We start from the raw sequence: 21,678 nt of genomic DNA on the forward strand, positions 1-21,678 counted from the left end.
GCAATGTTCTGACATACAACCTCTGTTCTCTTAGAACTACAGACAAATCATCTTACTGCTGGATTTTCCACAGCACAGGTTCGACCTGAGGGTTAAAATGTCCACAGATCCTGATTCTCTGAATTAGAAGTCACAATTCAACAAAAGTTTGCAAATGAGGCCTGTTGCTTCTATCAATGCAAAATACCTCAATTGAGGCACACTGCCTTGAATATTTGAACTGATGTGTGAGAGGGATGCAGGGGTAATATGAACTTCTCTCTCTCCTCTTGGTACAGGGGTGCAGTTTCCATTGTTGCAGCAGGTGCAGTGACACCGGAGACATGAGAAGTCAGCCGAACCCTGATTATTGCTGCATTTTATAATACAAACAGCAGCCGTGGGGCCAATTTCCTTCCTTACAGAAGGGCCCATGACACACTTGCTAGGCTACGGGCTTGGCTATCTCATTGTTAGAATGGTACAGTATGTGGCCTTACAGGGTGAACAACCTTTACAACGCAACTTTTACCACGCAGTGCCTTCAGAACGCAACTTTTACAACGCAAACCATTACAACGCATTGCGCTGGGGGGCGCTCTAGGATAGGGAATAGGTTTAATGTACTATCCAACACCTTCCCTACTATCCACGGGGACTGGAGTTGGAATAGTAAATTAAACTATTCACTATCCAGCGCCCAAAAGCATTATGCGTTGTAAAGGTATTCGTTGTAAATACCGCGTTGTAAAGGCATGCGATATAAAAGCATGCGTTGTAATGTCATACATCCCCTTACAGTGGTGTCAGTTCAGTACACTTCCCAGCTCCTTCGTTATAGATGAGAGCATGGACGGGGCTCTCTGCTCCCGAGTCCTGTCTAGACCTTCAGTCAATATCTTGTAACAAAAGAGGACTTTTCGTGTTTTTATGCACAACCCAGTGAGAAACTTGCCCTAGAAACCTGCTGCAAGCATTGCCCTAAGCCAGGGTTGCTGAACGCTTAAGCCATCTAGTCTTCCCCCTCATGCCTCTTTCCTCCTCTATACTACATTTCCACTAAGCCTACACTAAGCAAAAGCCTACTGCATCTTCCTGCCACCCTCCTCTGTGGCAGGCTAAACAAACCACCTAGTGATCTCTTTCAGTCTCTACCATTTACTGAAGATGGTAGAGAGCAGGCGAAAGAGCCTCTTTGTAACGCTCACACAGTGTGAGGTTTCAGACCTTCCAGCTCACATGGTGTAACCCGATGTGACACCATATAAGCGCCCATCATGCAATCTCCCGGTGATGAGCTGATATCACACAGTGTATTGACACGGCCGGACTGGGAAAAACAACCATCGCTGGCAATGTGCTCGACTGGCCCCAGGAGTTGGGGGGAGGGGGGAGGGTGAGGGGGTGCTAGTGAGAAGCACCACACCTGCTTGTGTTGCAGAATCCCGATATTGTATCACTGCTGCAAAACCGGTCCCCGGTAACAAAACCGACCCCCACGATTCCAAAACAGACCCCCACCCTTTCAGCCCACTGGGAAAACGCCTGGTGCCCACTAGGGCCAATCCAGTCATATTTACAGAGTATGTTTCCATCTCATAGTTGAAGTTTGTTCTCAATTGACATCCATTGCAGGATTCAAAAATCCCCAGGACGTCAGCAGCAGGCTCAGAAGCCTTCTTTTTGTGGAAGAAGGTGGTTAGATTTCCCATAGCTGTGCTTGGCACAAACCACTGCCCCTCCTCCTCCAAGAGGCAACAGTTATCCCTACACAAAGCTTCAAACAAATAAATACATTTATAAATAAGCTAAGGACACAAAATGAGCGAAATGTTGGCCATTCAGATCAGAATGGAGATGTAACTACAAAAACTCTTTGATGTTTACATTACAAATGGAATCAGTGAAGATGACAACACCAGTGATACCAGAAGCAGGCCTCACATATAGGTTTACCAGTATCATCATCAATTAGTGGGCTCATTAATCTTCAGAAAGGCTCCCAGGGCCGGACTGGCCGTAGCGGGCATTGAGTGTTCCCCGGGAGGCTGGAGAGGTGGGGGCCGGTTTTGCACCGGTTGGTGCTGGCTTTATTACTAGGGGTGAGTTTTCCAGTGGTGCTGCAATATCAGCCCCCAGTAACAAAAGCAGCAGTGCTTTAACACAGCCCCCTGCTGCCCGACTGGTCCGACAAATTTGCAAGAGCTGCTTTGGATTCCCAGTACGGCCTGACGGCACCATTGATGCAGCATCAGCTGACCATGGTGGGCGAAAAGTGTCCATGGCTGGTAGACTGCGGTCCTCCAGAGAGTTTGTATCTCTTCCTCCCTCTAAAAAAATGCAGACAAGTCTGCTGAGTATACAATAAGTCGTTTTTATTAAATACAAAATAAAAAAATTCTGTAAAAAAAAACATCCAAAAAATTCAAGGATAGCATTGACATTTTACTTAAACTAGGCCATGATAAAAATGAGCAGCATGCCTGTGTAACTAGCATAATTTTGCTGATTTTGCATTAGTTTTGTTAAGCAAAATCAACAAAAGTATGCAATAACTTCACACCGTGCAGTTACACGCTGCTCGTGCCAGCAATTTACGGCGAATGTGCTCCTTGCTGTAAAAATTTACCATAAATACATGGAAACTAGACGGACAACAGAGATCAACTGCTTTTTGCACTTTTTTTTAGAGTGAAATTCATCCACACTTTTTTTAAGCTAAAATACAGCGTCAAATATCCGTTTTGGATTTTGCATAATTACATGCAATTTCTTGTAATTTTGCCAACCTTTCATCCAATTGTGCAAAAGAAAATTACCCAAATTTCTCACACCTCTTACTAAACCACTGCAGAAAATGTGCCAGTGTCGAAATTCACGTTTGAGGGACTAATCTCCTTTTCAAAAGTAAAGCTGAATCCCAGCAGCCCACACTTGTGAAAAATAATGCAAGTTATGAATCTTTAATAAACACAAATCGCAATGTTCATAACCGAAAAAGCCTCATATGTTTAAAAAGAGGAAGATGAAGGGAAAATATCACACTACTTTTAACTATTGTGAACAAACACCTCGCCAACTGACTAAATAACAGATGGTAAGAGAAATGTTATTGTGAGCAATGCTGTTGTGCTGCTGTCTCTGGGTGCTGAGGAGGAAAGGAGCAAACGAGGGAAACTGCCTTCCAGGTTCAGACTGGGACAGAAAAGAGGCCCGGGCACCAAAATAAAAATGGCCCTTAGTGAATCACATAGCTGAAAGTGGCCCATGTTTGCAAATTGGGGCAGTTTTGAACTTGTAAAAGCATGCTCTCTGTGTTTTGCAAAGAGGTACAAAAGGGGGTGGTGATTGACGGAGCATCTGAACCAATCAAACACTCACACCCAGTCAAAAGATCTGGGTTTAATCCATCACCGTTCTTTAGCCCACTCTGCCACCCCAGTTCAGACATGGCATATGCAAATCAGTCTGACTCTGTGCCTCATGGGAACAGTCCAGTCCGAACTGCTCTGTGTTTTGCAAAGCATGGAAGACTGCATGGATTTGAGCTTGCTGCAGGCAATGTTTGCTTCATTATTGGGGAAATTAACAGTAAAAACTTGCCAAACAGACCATAACATGCCTACAAACAGCCAAAAAGCAGCCCACACACTGACCTGTCAGACCAGCCAATGGGCACTGTCTGATTGCCCTATAAGTCTGGCCGACCCTGATGCCTACTCATACAGTGCCACCAAGTATCACGCAACGTTGACTCTCTTCACGTGGTCCCCCGATGAAGAGACAATATCACTTGGTCTTCGTAAAGGGAGCTGTAAACTCTACGCTGAGAGCATGTTTCTGGCACGTTTGAAGACTTTGGGTACCTGATGTCCATCAAGGGTTTTATAACATCTCCCGCTTACACCACCACCTCAGGAGCCTATTGTTTTGGTGGGGGTAGGTGGGGATCGACTCAGACAGAGCAGTAAGTACTGTGCCCTCCATGGTTGTTTATGTGGTGATGGGGTCAAAGCCCTGTCCCTTAACCCGTTTACTGTGGTGAACATTCCGCTGCGGTGCGGGCGTTCTAAAGGGTGGGTGGGGCTGCGCCGGCCAATGGTTGTGCGCAGCACCAGGGAGGTAGTGCTCGCGTCGGCCGTTGACCGACGTGAGCACGGAACGAGTTAAAGGCCTCACCTTCTCAGACTTTTCTGGTCTGCCTTAGGGCACAGGTCTTATACCCCCCTTATCCCAAAAAGGCACCACGTGTGAGACCAGTGGTCACCACACTCTGCCTAAATGAGGTGCAATGTATTTGAGGAGCTTACATACATGTGTTGCACACATCATGCAATGAGAGAGCCAGATCGCTCAAAGTTGTTTTCACTCTTTACAATGCCCAGAGTAGAAGACCACTACACTTTTTAGGGAAGTATTATAGTAGTAAGGCCAATACATACCATCTGCCAGCAGCTGCTTATGAAGTGCTCCTCACATTATCGAAGTTTTCACATACTGTGTGTTATTGACTTATCATAGTACCTTATGATGCATGCACACAGTACACGTGAGGCCACATCTCATTTCTGCTACTTTAGGGGCCTAGAGACACAGGGAGGAAACCATTAGTAGCCTCTGTTGTGAGACAGAGTGCAACATGTGAAGTGTAGACTAAGTGTAACTCTTTGATATTGACTTTAAGATTTGCTTAGGCGAGTTCCTACTTGCAGTGGAAGCATAGTCACCACACATTCACATCTCACTATGCAAACTTAAAGCTCAATAAACAACCATTTATGTCCCAGGATGATATAACTTACTCAGAGTACAGTTTCCCAGCCATACCCACTCTATAAACAGGCTTATGCAATCACTAAACACCCATATCTCCCCACAGGCGTTTGCCCTTGCTGCATAGACGTAACCACTTACTACGAAAATAAAATCCTTTCCGCATATGCTTGTCTACACAATGCAAGCAGGTGCAAGCCTTACAACCATTAACATCTGCGGAGGAGATGGAAAGAGGGGAGGGAGAGAATGAGAGAGGAATGCAATGTGCTACCCAGTCGCAAGTAGCAACTTCAATGGGTGGCATTCAATGACTATGGTGCTAGCCTAACTGGCATTTCTAGCACGGGGAGAGCAGACAAACAGCATTCTGGGGCACTGAGGACGTTTCCAGAGCATCAGGAAGTGGTTCTTGTGGAAAATTATGAGTGGGGTCAGGCGCGCAACACCCATTGGGCTCACAGGGCTTCAGCCCCCCCCCCCAGTCGTGTGTGTCAGCCCGGGGGGAGACAGCTTCGCGTGCTGGCAAGCATCAAATTGCAGCCGCACCCGAGTACTTAACAGGTCTTTAAAAGACCATTTACTTGTAAAAGAGGCTTTTGTTGTGTGTTCACCCCTTCTTACAGCCACTTTGTCTGTGGTGGAAGAATAAGCTCCCCCCCGAAATATTTTCCAGCCCCTCCCCCCGAAATTTGGCTCTAGTTGCCCGCCTGGGTGGGGTTGACATCAGTCCAAAGAATATATAACCTCACATTTGGGACATTTTTAGTTCGAGCATTCGAGACCTCTTGTATATACTTTAGTATATAATAAAGTATATATTTATATGTGTATGTACTTTGTAGACTCTGGAGATCGGCTCTAGGACTTGTCTGCTTCCGCTTAGGGATTTTTTTTGTTCAACTGCCTCTATTTAACTGTCTTTATAGAACACGACCAGCAGAGGTCAGTAAAATACCAGAATTGCTTTCTGCTGAGGGACTTTCTTTTTTTATAATTTTTCTGGCAGCTGCATCTATTTAACTGTCTTGATAGAAAACAACCATCAGAGGTCAGTAAAATACCAGAATCACTTTAGCATTCTCTAGATTCCAGTCCATAGAAATTGTCTTCCATGAACACCCGTAGACAATAATATATCTTTCAAATCTTGTATTACATGGGACTAAGACCCACTCCCATCCCGTAGGCAGGGATATAACATCTGAAAAGAGAATGCTTGGGTTCGTTTCCCATCCTCATCGTCAAAATGTAGTGGGCTGGCCCCACATGTTCAGATGACATAGTAGACGTAGCCGAGTTAAGTTTAATGTGATTTATTAAGTCCATAAGTAGAAGTTACAGCAAGCCCTACCAGGAGCCGCCAGCTAGCTGCTCAGCCCATCTTCCAACTGACAACACTCACACACCAAGCGCCCAAACATTCCGCTCATGTCACTCACGTCAACATTCTACATAGAACACTCACACTGGCTGAGCAGCTAGGGACATGGTGAAAGGGAACATTACAGCATAACATAAGAATACTACTGACTGCTGTACAGATATTTACAAACCGTGGAAAAGTTTGTTCTTTGAGGTAATTGAAGTATTTCTTTTGGCAAAACTCTCCCGTGAGATGGGGCCAATAATACTTTACTGAGTTAAAGAGAGAGGAAGAGAGAGCTGGCGAGGAAGGAGCGCAAATGTGAGTTGGGGGGTTGACAGAAAAGGGAGCAGGGCGGGGTAGGAAACTGAGCAGAGTGTGAACGGGGCAGGGGTAGGAAGGGGAGAGGGCAAGGGAACCGAGGGTGCAGCGAGGACGAAACGGGAGGGGAGGGGGGAATATTTCACTCCCTCTCAATGTGAGTGAAATAGAAAAGAGGATTGGGGGGGGTTGCTGCTGGATAAAAGCAAGAGAAATGGGAGGGTGGGAAGTGGAGAAGGACAGCAATAAAAAGGGTGCAGAAACCGAGAAAGGAGAGCAGGAAGGAGTACAGGAACATACTGCATAACACAACGAAACGCTGAAAGGAGGAGTGGACAATGGGGTAGAATGTTGCTAAAGGAGTGAAACTGAGTGAAAGTGCTGAGAGGAGAGAGAGGGCAAGGACAGAGAGCGGAGAACAGTGTGTGCTTGATTATAGCAAGAGAAAAACTGGAGAGGGAGCGAAACGGTCGACAAAAAATAATGGAGAAACCATGATGAGAGCAGGGATAGAACAGATCAAATTGCAGAAAAAAAAGCCGAGAACGGAACGCAGGGTAAAGGGATGGAGTTTAAAAGCAAGAACCGTGAAAGCAAGAGATAAAGAGAGGTTGGTGAGAGGTGGTTTAAGAACAAAAGGATACAACGGGAATGAGAAAGGAGACAATATATTGTGATCAGTGGTAGAGAATACCGGTTAAGGGCTTGGTCGGGAAAAGGAAGGGTTTAAAGTGCCATTGGACTCTGAACGTTAATTGATACTAACTAATTGAAGCTCAGCACGTATTTCAATAATCGCAGCATACATTTACTTTTCTTGTCATGCAGTGCAGTGATTGACACACTGGCGCACCTTCGAATCACGTAATAACCACTCCATGCTGTTAGCGTAAAAGGCCATTTTATTAGGACAGGGTTGCCAACCAAACTTAAACATAACATCAGTAAACAATTACCAATCCCCAACCTCATGTCTTTCATCTATCATCCACTCCCACACTCCAGTTACTCATTCTCGATTCACTCAGCGACCTCTTCCCTTATAGCATTCGCTTCCTCACTTCTCTTTCAACCTCCTCCAGCATCTCCAGCCATCGCACTCCTGCGTGCCGCACCCCCATCATGCACCTGTATCCCCCTCCCCAGAAGGCTGAGTATGCCCGTCATGGACTCCCCACCCCTCCCAAGTACTGCTAGCACACAACTTCAACCCCTCCTAAACTGGCACACTATTCAAAGCCAATACCCTTTCCCACTCCTAAAAACAAGAAGGGTGGGAGGGTGGTCAAAACTTTTCTATGACCTCACTTCCCCTGTGCACATTCTGCTGTCCAAAGAGATGCACTCTCAGAGATGACCCCCCCCCCCCACCTTTCCCTCAATGTTGGCAGTGACCCCCGCCCCTCCCCCTTTTTCTCCCAAAGACTCGGCGGTACAGGGAGCTCCAAACACACTGAGGGTTTGAACAAGGAACATCCTCTGCTTACAAGGGGAACCCGATCCCCGGCGCAGAGACGGGTCACGTGACCACCACAACTCATCCGCGAGGACAGCCCGCAGATCCCCCTCACTGCTGGAGCACGGGGAGGGCCCCCCAAGGCACGTCTCTTCGATACTTCAGTGGTTCTCGTGTTTCGGCTCAGGGCATAAATAAGAAGGCTTCGTGCAATAAAACCTGTCAGCCATTTCCTCTCACCGTGGCGAGCGAGGCCTCGTCTCGGGGCGTCGGTGGAAACTATCAGAGCGCGTGGCCGTCTCTGTCAGAGGTGTCCTTGTATGAAGGTCAGGTACCTTTGTATCAAATCAAGTATACATTTCGGTGACTGTCTTCATAGCGGATGGACTTGCACTCAGAGATGCATGTAAATCAGAGGATAGGTCTGGGGGTCTCTGTAGAACAGTGGTGTGTGTCTGCTCAGACCCCAAATGTCTATAAATAGAAGACTCATTGGCTGAGGGTGCCTATCAGCGGGGTGTGGGTGATGCTCCAAGTGTATCTGCAGTGGCCAGGCGTAGGGACCGTGCTAACTGTGCCACAAGATTTGAGAACAGAAAGGCTGAAACCAGTATTGGGTACCTTATGTCTATTTCTAGAGGGCACCTGCCTTGGCCGTTTGTGCTGGATGGTTGCTACTAGAACAAGACCACGACTGATATACATACCCAGATCTGGCCTGTGTGAATCCAACTTTGGAGCCCTCCCATTCATCCTCTTTAAATGTGTGTTGGAAAATGGGAGGGGAAGGTGATGGGACAAGAGAAAGGTGAGCCATGAGAAGAAAAGTAGTCAACATGCCGACAAGGGCACCAACAACCTCCATAAACTGTTTAAATTCACTTTTCTCTGAAGCCACTTCTGAAGAAGACTGCTCCAGGCAGCTCCTGCGCCCCACTCTATAGGTCTGCGCTTTGCTCACAAATGCTAAAGGCTGGCCCTGGACATACCGATGGGCACAAAATGTAATGGACTGGAAGAATGTGGCTTTTGAATAGTTACAAGTGTGTCTGGGATTAATTCAAGCATTGCGTCCATCATTTTTTACCTCATAAACATATATTTCATATATCACACCTCTTGTTACCTGTCGTTATTTGCCAAGTTAAGAATCGAAAACTTCCAAATGATTTTTGCCAGTTATTCTTTGAAACCATCTACCAATCTTCCTGAAATTTAGCTGGCTGTTTTATTAGTTTATTAAAAGTGTAGGTGCCAAGTTTGACAATAACCCCAGTAGCGTTTTCACAAAGATGAGATCTCTGCGGCCCTGCAGGTCAGTGGCAAATTGTGTCCATCATCCAAATTCGTCAGTCATTGACTAATCCTGGGAGGAGGACATTAGCTTGCTGATCTTCATCGCACTGTGGTGTTCACTATACAATAATCAAATTTTAGGCAGTAATAGAGTAACCTGGCTGCCTCTCTATGCCCAACTTTACCAGAGGACTCCATGACCCCAAAGACACAGTGCTCCTCTTTGTCTTTTCATTAAACAACCTAATTCTTCAGGGAGGTCTTGTCTTGGTTCACTTCAGCTGATACACTTGGAGCAGCACACCTGAAAACAATGAGTTGAACAGGAAAAGCCTGAGAGTCGAGTGTTGCGTCCTTGGTGACAAGAAGGATATGGTAGCCTAACCCTTGTACCAGTGCTTAATTTGTAAAAAATAAATAAGTGCCAGGGCTCTAGTCAGAGGCCACTGCAGTTTGCACCACACATTGCCCTGCTATGCTGCCAATGATAGTAACAACAGAACTACTATCCATCACACCCAACAAATGTGACAATGCAGACTATTTCAGGCCACTAAAGTAATAATAAGGGCTTGGGCGGCAGGTAATAGTCATTTTTAATGTATATTTAATTAATAACTAACTGTTGTTTTGGTCATCTCTAAATCAGCCAGACAGCGCCACCTCGTGGCAAACTGTCACAAGCACCAGTGTTAACAATTAAGTGCTGGTGCCGAGCACTGGAAACCACCGGCTCAAATTAAGCACACTCTCCAGCAATTCATGCCACTCTCCATGTGAATTATTCCTTCTCCAGCCTTAACTAGGCACCTTACAGCTCCAGCATAGGGAGTTCACTTCCTCGATGGAAGAAAGATTGAATGCCAAGCTGGTAAACACACTTAATAACCGAATGTTGTCTGTGATTTGTCATCCTCGTTCACTTCAGGAAGTCATTTGATATGCATAGTCCTTGGTCCTGCATCTGGCTATAATCTTATTCCTGGCTAATTGCCTAAAAGCTAATTACATACAATATATAGAATTTTATTAGATTACAAAATGTCAATCGACGTAGACTGCTTTGATTTAAACAGTTCTTCAAAAGAAGGAAACCCCAAATCAAGTGCTTGTGAACGTCCTGTAACACAGATGCTGAAATAAGGTGAAAGAAGTGTTTATACTTCTATGTGCAGCAGTCAGCTATTGGACTATTGCTCACCCACACAGTCCAACCAATAATGGCAAACAATGCGATACAGACTGTGAAGTCTCATGTTCAAGTCCACTGTCCGACAGACAGCAGCTGTTACTGATCACAAAAAGGTTTTGTCAGGCAGGCAAGCACATCCTATGGACTAATTAAGAAATAATTCTCTTTTGTATGTGTTTTTTTTTGTTCGCACGAAAGGTATTTTTAATTTCTGAATCTGTAAGGAACTCACAAGGAAGGAGCATAATATTTTGCCAAAAGCTTGCAACTTAGCCTAAAACGAAGTAAACTCTTTGAAATGTGATATTTCACTGTGAATTACACAAAACATATGTTTGTACTAAAATAGATAAGTTTGGGCTAACATATTAAAAAATTTCAATCTCAGGCAAGCCTTAGGAATTTTTAAAGTTTACAAATGGCTTCAACTCCTGATCCGATACAATAAAATGCCAGAAACCTGAGTGCCGCACCTCATTGGTCGATGGAAGCATTAGAAGCTACCATTCTCTACTCCCCGAAAACTCTTTATATTTGTTTCTTTTTAATTCCAAAGTAATCCCAGGTCGGAATCAAATGCTTTTGTTAGACTTCGATTGTAGAAGCAAATTAATCTGAAGAGCGCACACAGCAGCTCAAAAACTGAGTATAGTTGCATCAATGTAGTTCTATTTCATCCAATGGAAGAAGGCATAACTTTGAATTCTATAAATTTCCAACAAGCTGTGCATGATCACTGACCACAGTCTGCAGCTCATCACCAAATCTAAGTAGATACCAGCTCTGCCTGAGAATTGACCACATACTTCTCTCTTGCCACATCAACAGCTCTTTAAGCCTTCCTTTGCCATTAACTCACAAACCATTGATTGTCCCAGCCTGAGTAACTCTGAGACCTGCCTGGGCATTAACTGCAGACTTCATGACTTTTCTGATGCTCGGTCACCTGGGCTTTTGCTTCATTATTGGAGACGGACTCCACCTCCTACTTAGAACTTAGAGCTTTGATATTAAGAGTTCCTTGTCTTTCAACTACAGATCCCTTGCTTGGCTCCCCTTCAACCACAGACTCCTTTTTTTGCTCAGCACTCAACTGTTAAATGCTACACGTCCATTGAGTATAGACTCTGTTCCTTACTTGATACTCAGCTGTTAAAGTGCTACCTGACCACAGAACCCCTTTTTTGACTGGGACCAGCCCTTCTTGACTGCTGGACAGTGGTTAAAGTGCTACTTGACCAACGATCACCTAATCTATCCTTATCGTGACATTCAACTTCCAAAGTGTTATTGGGCTATTGGCTCCAGGCTTTATCCCTTGCCTGGCAGTCAGATGTTAAGGTCTTAATGGACCATCGACCCTAAGCTTCTCTACTTCCCTGGCACTCAATGTTAAGGTGTTATTAGACCGTCGGCCCAGGGGTCCGTATCTTGCCTGGTGCTCAGATGCTAAACTGTTATTGGACCATCCATCCCAGGCTCTATCCCTTGACTGCTGTTCAGATGCTAAAGTGTTATTGGACCCTCAACCTCATGCTCCATTCTTTGACTCGCGCTCAAATGCTAAACTGTTATTGGACCATCGATCCAGACCTCATTTCTGGCCTGGTGTCCAGACGCTAAAGTGTTATTGGACCATTGACCCATGGCCCCATTTCTGGCCTGGTTTTCAGATGTTAAATGGCTTCCTGACCATTGACCACTGACTCCATCCCTTGCCTGGCACTGAGCATCTTTGAGCTGCGTCTGACCCTCCAGTCTCTGCCGCTCATCTGCAGGGCTCTAGACGGTTAGGTGTTTCCTGCTCTGCACCGTTGATTGATCCGCACTCAACACCCAGAGTGACAGATCCTTCGCTGAGACGTGGTCAGCTCAAACCCACATCGCCCCCGTCCATCTGGTTCAGACCCACTGACATCCGATGAATGGACGGATTCATAGCCCGTGACCAGCCCCGCAAACAGCCCTCTGGCTGGCCAAGCAATCAGACCCACCAGGGCCCCATAAAGCGTGTCGGACCGGAGGGCACAAATCCGGACAGGACCTGCCAGGAAATCTAATTACTGCACCTCGGAGGGGAATGTGTTTCCATTTAAAGTTCTTGGGTCGTGTTTTATCCTCTCTCTTCTCGCCTTCAGTGAAGCTCTCTCTGGTTCCCCTCGTTCTTTTTCTTGGACTGGGCCTTCCCTGCCCCAGGAGGTGCAGTCTTTGGAATGAAACAGCAGTCAAGCAAGGCCTCGGCGCACCTGACACATTGTGTTATCTAATTAGCAGCCCTCTCTGGCAACACTTGCAGCCCTCAGCTTCTGAGGAGCTGTCTGCTCGAGAAACGTTACCCGAGCCATGATTGGATGATTATGTTCTAGATACGATCTCTCCCATAGGGTGTAGGGGAGGCAGAGAATTAAAACAGTCCTCACTACTCTGCACAGCTTCCAAGACGTGCCTGAGAGGGCATGATTTAAAACCTTCTAAACCCTGAGACCTCTTGTCTAGTCTTAGGGTGTTCAAAATTGCAAATTCCTTCTGCAGTCTTCTCAAAGATGTTTGGCAAACTTTGCAACTTTCTGAAGTGCAAAGTTTTTCACACGTAAGCGTCTGCAAATCCTGACTTCTACGATAATTTGTGGTGTACGTGTGTGTACTTTATTAACAAACAAGATAGGGTGCAATAACATAGTTCACATAAACAGTTTTCTTTTTTGTGTGAAATGTCAATGCCCCTAGAAAAGCTTCTAAAAAAGGTAAACTTTGATAGAAATACCACGCATAACGTTTCCATACAGGATGGGTTTGATTAGATTGGAAATTATCTTGCATTATGAAAACAAACTTCCTTCTGGCAAAGGCAATGTGAAATGGGTCACAAAATAGAATTTTGTAGGAGTTAAAAAACGTTGCATTGCCTCTATCTTAAGGGCAGAGTTTGGGGGTAAAGAGGATGTGAAAAAGGCACAGTTCATCCCAAATTAAAAATGGGTTCGTACCTTAGAGCATAGCTCTGCACTTCAGAACACAGGAGAGGAAAATGCCAATGTTTCCTTCGTGCAAAACGTTTTACCTGGATGAAAGAGTTGTAAGGCTCTGATTTTCAATGCTTCAACTTCTCTTGAGTCATCTGTGCACTTTTTTTCAGTCTTTGGCCTCATGCAAAAAGTCTTTGCTTTCTAAAGGTACAAAAAGTCTTTGCTTTCTAAAGGTGCAAAAAGTCTTTGCTTTCTAAAGGTGCAAAAAGTCTTTGCTTTCTAAAGGCTCAATTAATAGTGAGAGGGAGGGGTATCCCTCGGTGGGATAACACTGCCCGATTGCAAGTTTTGCTGATAGTGAACGCTCTTGCATTGCCCCCCCTAATTCTAGGCATGGTAAGTTGTAAAGTTGGGTGATTGGGGGCGGAAATATAATACTGTCTTGAATCATTAACTTCAGCACCGGTATCTTTAACTCCAATTACCGGGCATTGTGTAAGGAGGCCCCGGTACCTGGGACTGCTCTCAGATTTCCTGTGTTAGCTCCTTTAAGATATTGACTTATCAAACATGTTTTATTAGGCCCCTGAAATTTGAGACATTTGCGAATTTTACTTTATGCAAAATACACAAGCTTTTATGAGTTTTGCAGTATGAACTACTGTTACGTAGGAGAGTTGGTCTGTGTGCATTAACGTGCATTGAAGTCTGGAGGTTTGTTTGTTTGCGTGCATGGGCGCCTTTACGCTGGATAGACTGTTAAAATGAATCTCTTTATGTGCGTTCAGTGATGTGAACACGTGCATGTTCTGTGTGTGAGCAGCGCATAACCTAAAATTGTGTGGACCTGTGTGGATGCAAACACAAAAGTCGAACATATTGACTCAATTAATGCTTGTTTTTACCTCATTTATTTTGTTCAGCTATTTGTCTGGCAGGCATGTTTCACTGAGTCGGGAGTCAATGAAAAGAAATCGTGCCCCGAGGATTTTGTTTTATTTTTAAAAATAAATGCAAAAAGGGAGTGACCATTCCTGCTTTTTGGGGCCTCCGTCCTTTGACTTTTTAAAACACTTTGGGGCAGATTTACAAGCCCCTTGCGCCACTTTTATGCGGCCGTTGCGTCACTTTTGTGACGCAGCGGTGGCACAAAAGATGCACCATGGTGCGGGGTATTTACAACGTGACGCATCTCCCAGATGCGTCACGTTGTAAAGCCCTGCGCCAGAAGAGGTGTACCATCTCAGGGGGAGGCGTTCCGGCGCAGGAACGCCCCCCAAAAGTGGCTGAGTGAAATCTACAAGATTTCACTCAGTCACTTTTGGGCCCATGCTGCATCAAAATCCTGCGCCTGCTTGAAGCAGGCGTAAGGATTGACGCAGCATTGTGCACATAGGGCCCCCTGATCATTGCTGGAGCTGCATCGCACTTGCGACGCAATTCCAGCAATGCACCGCTTTTACGGCACAGATGCGTGACGCATCTGTGCCGTTTTTGCCCCATGGTAAATGCGGCGCATCATGGGTGGCGGAGCTGCGGCGCACGATTACTGGCGCATCCCTGCCGATATGCAGGGATGCGCCAGTAATTGTAAATCTGCCCCTACGTCTCTGGGTGGGAAGGCAGGCCACAGAAGGAACAACAATGTTCCAACTTGCAAGTTCAGGATTCTTTTATTGAAATGCCAACAGGACCCCTTTTTTACCCACCCACACTACTGCTCGCCACTGCACCCTCCTAATAGAGCTGACTAGGAGCAGCCTCCAGCCTCTGCGGCTTCATAGAGCACAACCAGGTGTTCACATCAATCTGGTCCAATGCCAGCGTGGGCCTACTGGCCCTAATCCTCCTAAACTCCCTGTCATAATCCCTCCGTGCCATGCCCCAAAACTCATAGTGAGCATAGAGTATCCTAGTCTGGTAGCATGCCAATTGTGCCTTCAAGGTCGGGAAATGCTCTGCTATGATTACATTGAAGATCGTGAAGCCTTTGACCCAATTCAACAATGTCTCCTCAAACCCCTTTTTGCACAGCAATGGCCACAATCTCTAGAATGGGAGCACTCCTTACACCGCTTGCTCTCCTCCCACTCGGGTCTATCCGCAGACAACTCGCACATTTCAGTATATCTACCCTTCCAAATCTTTTCTTTTACCTCCAACAGCTCGTGCCTGCCCAACTGGTCGTGTTTGGGGCACGCATTCCCCAACTCAATGCTCGGCAATGGTGCCACTGTACCTGTTGGCGATGACTCCTGAGCAGGGAGTGGGGTGAAATGCGATCTTGGGCACTGTTTAAAGATTTAAAAGCTAGGCAAGGTAGAGGTGCAAGGGGAGATTGCATCAGTATTTGGTATAAGAAGATTTTGGGGCAGGGGTGTTGGTGCCCTACAAAATTCAATATTTGTCTTCCCTTTCCCCTGGCAAAGTAGTCATATGCAACACTTCTAGGTATAATCGGTAGGGCTGTCAGAGCTGTAATATTTCCAGAACGAGGTGAAATTGAAAAAAAAATAGCATTTCAGGAAGTTGCAAATATGTACACATGACCCTTCTTCACCTATAACACAATTTTCTTTAAAAAAAAGTAGGCTTTTTTAATGAGAATATTCCCACTCAGACTCTTTTGGCAGGAAAAATAGTCTGCAAAAAGTATTTTTTCTCAGACAAACCTGCTCTCTGCCACCACACACTTTTTTAAGTTCACAAACCAAGAAAAGTTAAGAAAGTTGTAAAGTTTTTTAAAGAGTCACAGAAATGAAAGAGGTTGAGGCTGTACAACTTTGTCCTGCCATATTAATCTGGTGATAGCATTACAGGTGGTGCTGTCTATCAACGTTTAATAGCTAGGCGTTGGTGAAATTTAAATCATACCAGTGTAATGTGCGCAATTTTTGGAATTTCGTGTTAAGCTTATGTGAAATTGCCCAAAAAATGCCATTAATCTACTTCGCGAAACATGCCATTTGTGGTCAAAATTTACAGAGAATGCATGAAAACAACAGAACGCAAATGGGTGTTGTTCACGTTTCTTTTGCACTTGCACTTTTTTTAAGCCCAACATGCATCCTTGCGTCATGCATCCTTGCGACACCAGGACACATTTCACGCTAAAATATAATGCAAAATGACCGATTCTCATTTTGCGTACATACATGTAATTTCATGTCATTTTGTAGAAATTTTGCATAAATATGTGAAAGGAAATTCCTTGAATTTCGCACAACCCTAGCTATAGCCCAGGCACTGTTGTTTGACAATGAGAGCACTGTTGTGACGGCGGGTGCAGGAATTAGATGGACAAATGCGAGGTAGAAAAGGTAAGGAAGACTAATGATCTAGATGCATAAATGAGGAGTTTATGGAGGACTAAGAGATGGTAGGGTTGCTCTTGGTAGAATACAGTTGTACCAACAGCCTTCTTTGTGCCCAGGATGGAATACCATGTGAAGTCTAGGAGGAGGCTGTTAGTGTAGTCATATTTGGGTACCATATTGATGAAGGCATTGGCAGATTGAAAATTGTGGTGGGGTGGATCATACTCATACAGAGAATATAACATTTGGTGGCAGTGGAGGTACTGGTTATGAAGATACAAAGGGGCGTGGGTCTGTCAAACTGTGTCTCAGGCTGAAGGAGAGGGAAGGATGGCCTTAAGAAGAAAAACAATGAGGGATGTAAAAGTGGCAGAGGCAACATGATGCAATGCAATGAGGTTCAAACAGAACAACTGCAAGCTGTTCATAATTTGTTTCTGAAGTTGGGGATGAAAGATGAAAATAAGAAGATGATTTGGATGTTACAAGCAAACAGGTTTTATTCAAGAACAGGGGTCCTTAGCATTTTAGATAAAACAAACAATTGATGAAATATAGGCCATGATTGGAAACTATATTTTGTCACTGACCAGCCGGACAGGATGTTTTATTTTTCAACAATGTAAATCTTGTAATTCAAAAGGATAACAAGGCACAATCCTGTACCACGAAAGAAAAGAACACAAAGAATAAAGAAAAATTTCCAGAGTGTTGGAAAACAGGCAAAAGAAAGAGCAAATGTTGGCCACTTTTCAAATCAGTGTTACATTTAAGGTATGCCAAGCAACTGCCAAAACACAACAGGATTTAACACAGTGGTTTAGGTTGTGAAGGCAATCTACATAGTCGACGTTTCGATCCCTAGTGCTCAGTTAATTGGGACCATCATCAGGACTGACAAATTTACAGTATTTGCCTGTCAAGATAAAATATTTACAGTTTTTTGACCGCCCTGGGTCGGCGGGGATAGCGACCCTGTTGGTGGTGGTGGGGGAAGAGAGAATGCGGGTCATCCACCTTAAGGACTCGTGGGGTCCAAGCTCCGCGTTGGGTAGCCTGGGACTCGTTGGTTATTCACGTTCCCTGGGGGCGTGGTTTTCGCGCTATGTCTCGGTCGACATAGTGGATCAGCGAGTGGGAGTCAATGTCCGGTACACCGCAGGTGGCCTGAAAAGTTGAAAGAGGAGATTATGTGGCACTTGGAGGTGGTGTAGAGGGTGTAAAAAAGGAAGGTGAAGAAAGAAGTCTAGAGAGCCACAGTCGCCTCTGTGTTGACCTTAATATGGCTGAGCACCAGGACACACATTCTGGCAGTTTATTAGATTCTGCACAAGTAGATCAAGTCTCAGAATGATCTAACCGGTCTGAAATCTGCTTTCTCTTTCTAGCGAAGCCCGTCAGCCTGAGTTATCGATGTCCCTGCCGGTCCTTCGAGACCTACGTGTCAAGGAACAACATCAAGCACCTGAAGATCCTCTCCACGGCCAACTGCTCCCTCCAAATTGTGTAAGTCTGGGCAATAGTGCCTCCTCTTGTAGCACTGGCCTCCAATCACTGATGTTGACACTGTGTGCAACTGGTGTTAATTGTACTAGGCAATTTGGATCTCATATGCTCCATGTCAAGCACCTTGTTTCTCTTAGCATCACAGGCAAGAGATGGTTTGGGAAGTCTAGGTATGAATCGATTTTGGGCGCAGTGAAAGATTTCACGGAGCAGTCAATAACTTACATTTCAGTGATGGTTGATTTTTGGAGTTGTCTGTACCTGAGATCCAGCTGTGGGATTTTAATGAGCGTGACTGTGGATATAGCAGACTTGAGACATAGTCGGGCAATGGGTTATAGTGTCGGCTCCAACATGAGCTATTTCTATGATGGACTATAACATTATTTTGGTGGCATGCTGTTCATGGAATTGGGCATGTCTTTGTATTTAGTAGCATGGAATTCAATAACATTTGCATTGATGTTACTTCTAGTTTTACTACATTGATGGGATAGTCCAGAGCATTGGTTCCAATAGTGTTGTATTGATTGGATGGGCAATAATATTTACCCCACTTGTGAATGTACCTTCTGCTTGGCACGCAACAAAATTTAGACACTTATTTACAGGAGAAAGATTACAAAGAGTGCGCATGATAAAAGTACACAATCACGAAGAAGAGATTTGATTTTAATCTTGAATACTTCATTAAACTAATATATTATTTCACCAACAACAAAAGTGATGATAAATTGTTTTTTCCAGGTGACGGAAGATTGACTTTGACTCCAGGATATTAGCAGATAGTATATAAAAGTTTTGTGTGATCAGATGGTGACACAAACCAGAGTCTGGGAAGTGCTTGATGGATGGATGGATTGATGAGTGGGCCATACTCCAGTGCCAGTAGTAGGTTAATTTAGGCTTGGGATTTACCTTCAGCGGCATTAAATTAATGGAATGTACAGAAACATTAGCTCCATGCAGCTGGCTATAACATAAGCTCCGGCACTGAAGTGTTCAATGGTTCAGCCAGGTTTTCAGCTTCAGTGGTGTGTTGGTGTGCTATATTCCCAACAAATAAGCTTTAGCCATAAGAGAAGGTGACTAACCTTGATCTCAATCAGGATCTGGACTCTGTAGGTTGGACCACATCATTAGCTCCAATTTGTTATATTTTTTGGGGTGGTGATAACATTAGGTCCATTTCGATAGTGTTCATGCTGTAGGCCTGGGAAACATTGTTTACAACGCGGGGATTACATCGCAATGCTATTACATTGCGGTTTTCACAACGCAAGTCGTTACAACATCTTGTACAAGGTGCTCTAGTACAAGGAATAGTACAATTTACTATCCAACACCTTCCCTACTGTATGTAGACTGGAGTTGGAATAGTAAATTATACTACTCCTAAGTCCAGCGCCCTCCAACGCAAGTCGTTGTAACGAGTTGCGCAGTAAAAACCGCGATGTAATGTAAATGTATGCGTTGTAACGTCATACATCTGTAGGCCTTTACATTATCTTTAGTTGATGCAGTGCTTGTGATTTGGGACATTACATTAGCTTCAGTAATGTGGTGCTGGCCAATTGTGCAATGCATTCATATTCCAATGAATCCACCTCCACCAGCCTGTTCCCAAATATCAGGCCACTCACTCTTGCAATATATTTGACGTTGGTTATCTAAGTCATGGGTCTCCAAAGACGGTCCTGGAGGGCCAGATCCATGTCAGAGTTTTAAGATAACTACATTTATCTAAATGGAGATATGCTAAAAATTTGTCATGGATTCGGCCGTCCGGGACGGACTTTGGAAAATCCTAATCTAGGTCATTCTTCTTGCTCTTGGGCACGTGTATCTACCACAGTTAGAACTCAATGCTAGCGAGAAAGCAGGCAACCTCCTTCACGAGCCCCTCTTTTGAAGGCTGAATCTAGGATGTTCTGAGCATGGCAAGCCTTGCAACCCTGGAAAACAGTTCTATATTAGCGACATTCTATGCAAGGAAGCTCAGTGAGCAAGTCCGACCCTTTCCAGTAGAATTTGGAGTCGGCATGGAGGAACGAGGAACAGTGATGTTTACAAAATCTTCTTGTTCAAAATTGGGAGAATTTTTTTATTTTACAGCATTGTCTTAGAAATATTGTTTCCAAAATGCATTCTGGAGTAAAATTCCTGAATATTCACCGGGGTGTTATTTATCAGTAGCAAAATATCTTGGGTGTAATACGTTCTACTCTCTTAGAGCAGGGGTGGGGGGCAGCCCACTAGCCCCTAATGTTTTGGGACTGATTTCAATGTGCTCCCTAAACATGAGGTGGTTAGTAAGATGTGGTAAAGTCTTTATTGCAGGTTCCTGGCTTGTTTCATAATTTAAATAGGCCCATTCATTTGCATAGTTTTCACCTCGAAATATAGCCCCACGTGTGCGAATATTTACCCTCATATGATAGTTGGTGCAGAAAATTGATTTTCCTTTTTCATGTTAATTCGTTTTTGAGTTGTTTTCCTTGCAGCTTTGAAAGTGTTGATCTTTTCCCCTTGAAACAACTGCCTGATACTCCGTTTAAAAGTGAGAAACCACATGCAGAAAGCTGGTGGTAATAGAAGTATTTGCAGGAAGTTCAAGAAAGAAAAGCATTGCAGCTTTGCACACCTTAGGTGTATGCTTCTTGTGCATGTTGCACGAGTGCTTTTTGTACTGCCTGTGTACCCCGTGGAGTGGGACACCTGTGGCCCTTTCTGCTATTTTATTGGCCACCCCCTGCTGCCTGTAATGCAGGTGTCTTCAGAGAACCCTTTCTTCCCGCCAGGACCTCAGAGATAGAGATCACGTTATGGTTCACTGTAAGGCAAAGAATGTCAAACCGGCTCAGCTATTTCTGGGAGCTCGGTGACTGCCTCCTGTGACTGACACCTTCTGATGGGGTCACTGATTCTCCTCTGGTGATAATCGTTGTCAATTTCATCTCCCGTATTTCTTTGATCTTAAGAGCCATGGGTAAAGGAAGTGTAAATCTTCTGAAAAATATGTAAAAATCTGCATACATGCTTTCACATCAGTGAGGCAGGATAGGGTGAAATCTTTAAAATCTAAAAAATCTGAGAACATAGCTGTGAGTGTGTCTCGCCACACGGAAGAAGACTAAACAAAGATGCTATGTGGAATAATATTATGCTCAAAAGCTGAGGCTGGGATGGCAGACTAGCACTGGAAGGCCCACCTAACACCTCTCTCTGCATTCTAAACACAGCACATTGAGATAGACTCTTGTGCAAAGTGAGACTGACTGAACCCACAGGTGACTCGAGCAGGTTGGGCATGGCAGGGAACAGTCAGTCAGTTCCATCTCAGGTGCAACTCCATCTTGCCCAAGCCAAGCTGGCTTTACCAGCTGATCGGGTTGCTGACTAGCCTGTACCTAAGCAGATCCAACTTGGTTCCTGCCCTACCATTGCTATCTGGCAGACATTTTCCAGCTGATTCCTGTAAGTAACAAAACTCCCCTGCTTTTCTA

At 44.7% G+C, this 21,678-nt stretch overlaps 1 protein-coding gene across 1 annotated transcript in view; it reads left to right on the forward strand.

The window, feature by feature from the left end:
* Positions 1 to 21,678, forward strand: part of CXCL12 (C-X-C motif chemokine ligand 12) — a 79,819-nt gene that overhangs the window by 12,752 nt on the left and 45,389 nt on the right. The window contains exon 2 of the mRNA XM_078642768.1: positions 18,055 to 18,172. Coding sequence (XP_078498894.1) covers positions 18,055 to 18,172 — 118 coding nt within the window. The remainder of the gene's footprint in view (positions 1 to 18,054; positions 18,173 to 21,678) is intronic.

Source organism: Lissotriton helveticus, chromosome 5_1 (assembly GCF_964261635.1).
Source record: "Lissotriton helveticus chromosome 5_1, aLisHel1.1, whole genome shotgun sequence".
Classification (NCBI taxonomy): Eukaryota; Metazoa; Chordata; class Amphibia; order Caudata; family Salamandridae; genus Lissotriton; species Lissotriton helveticus.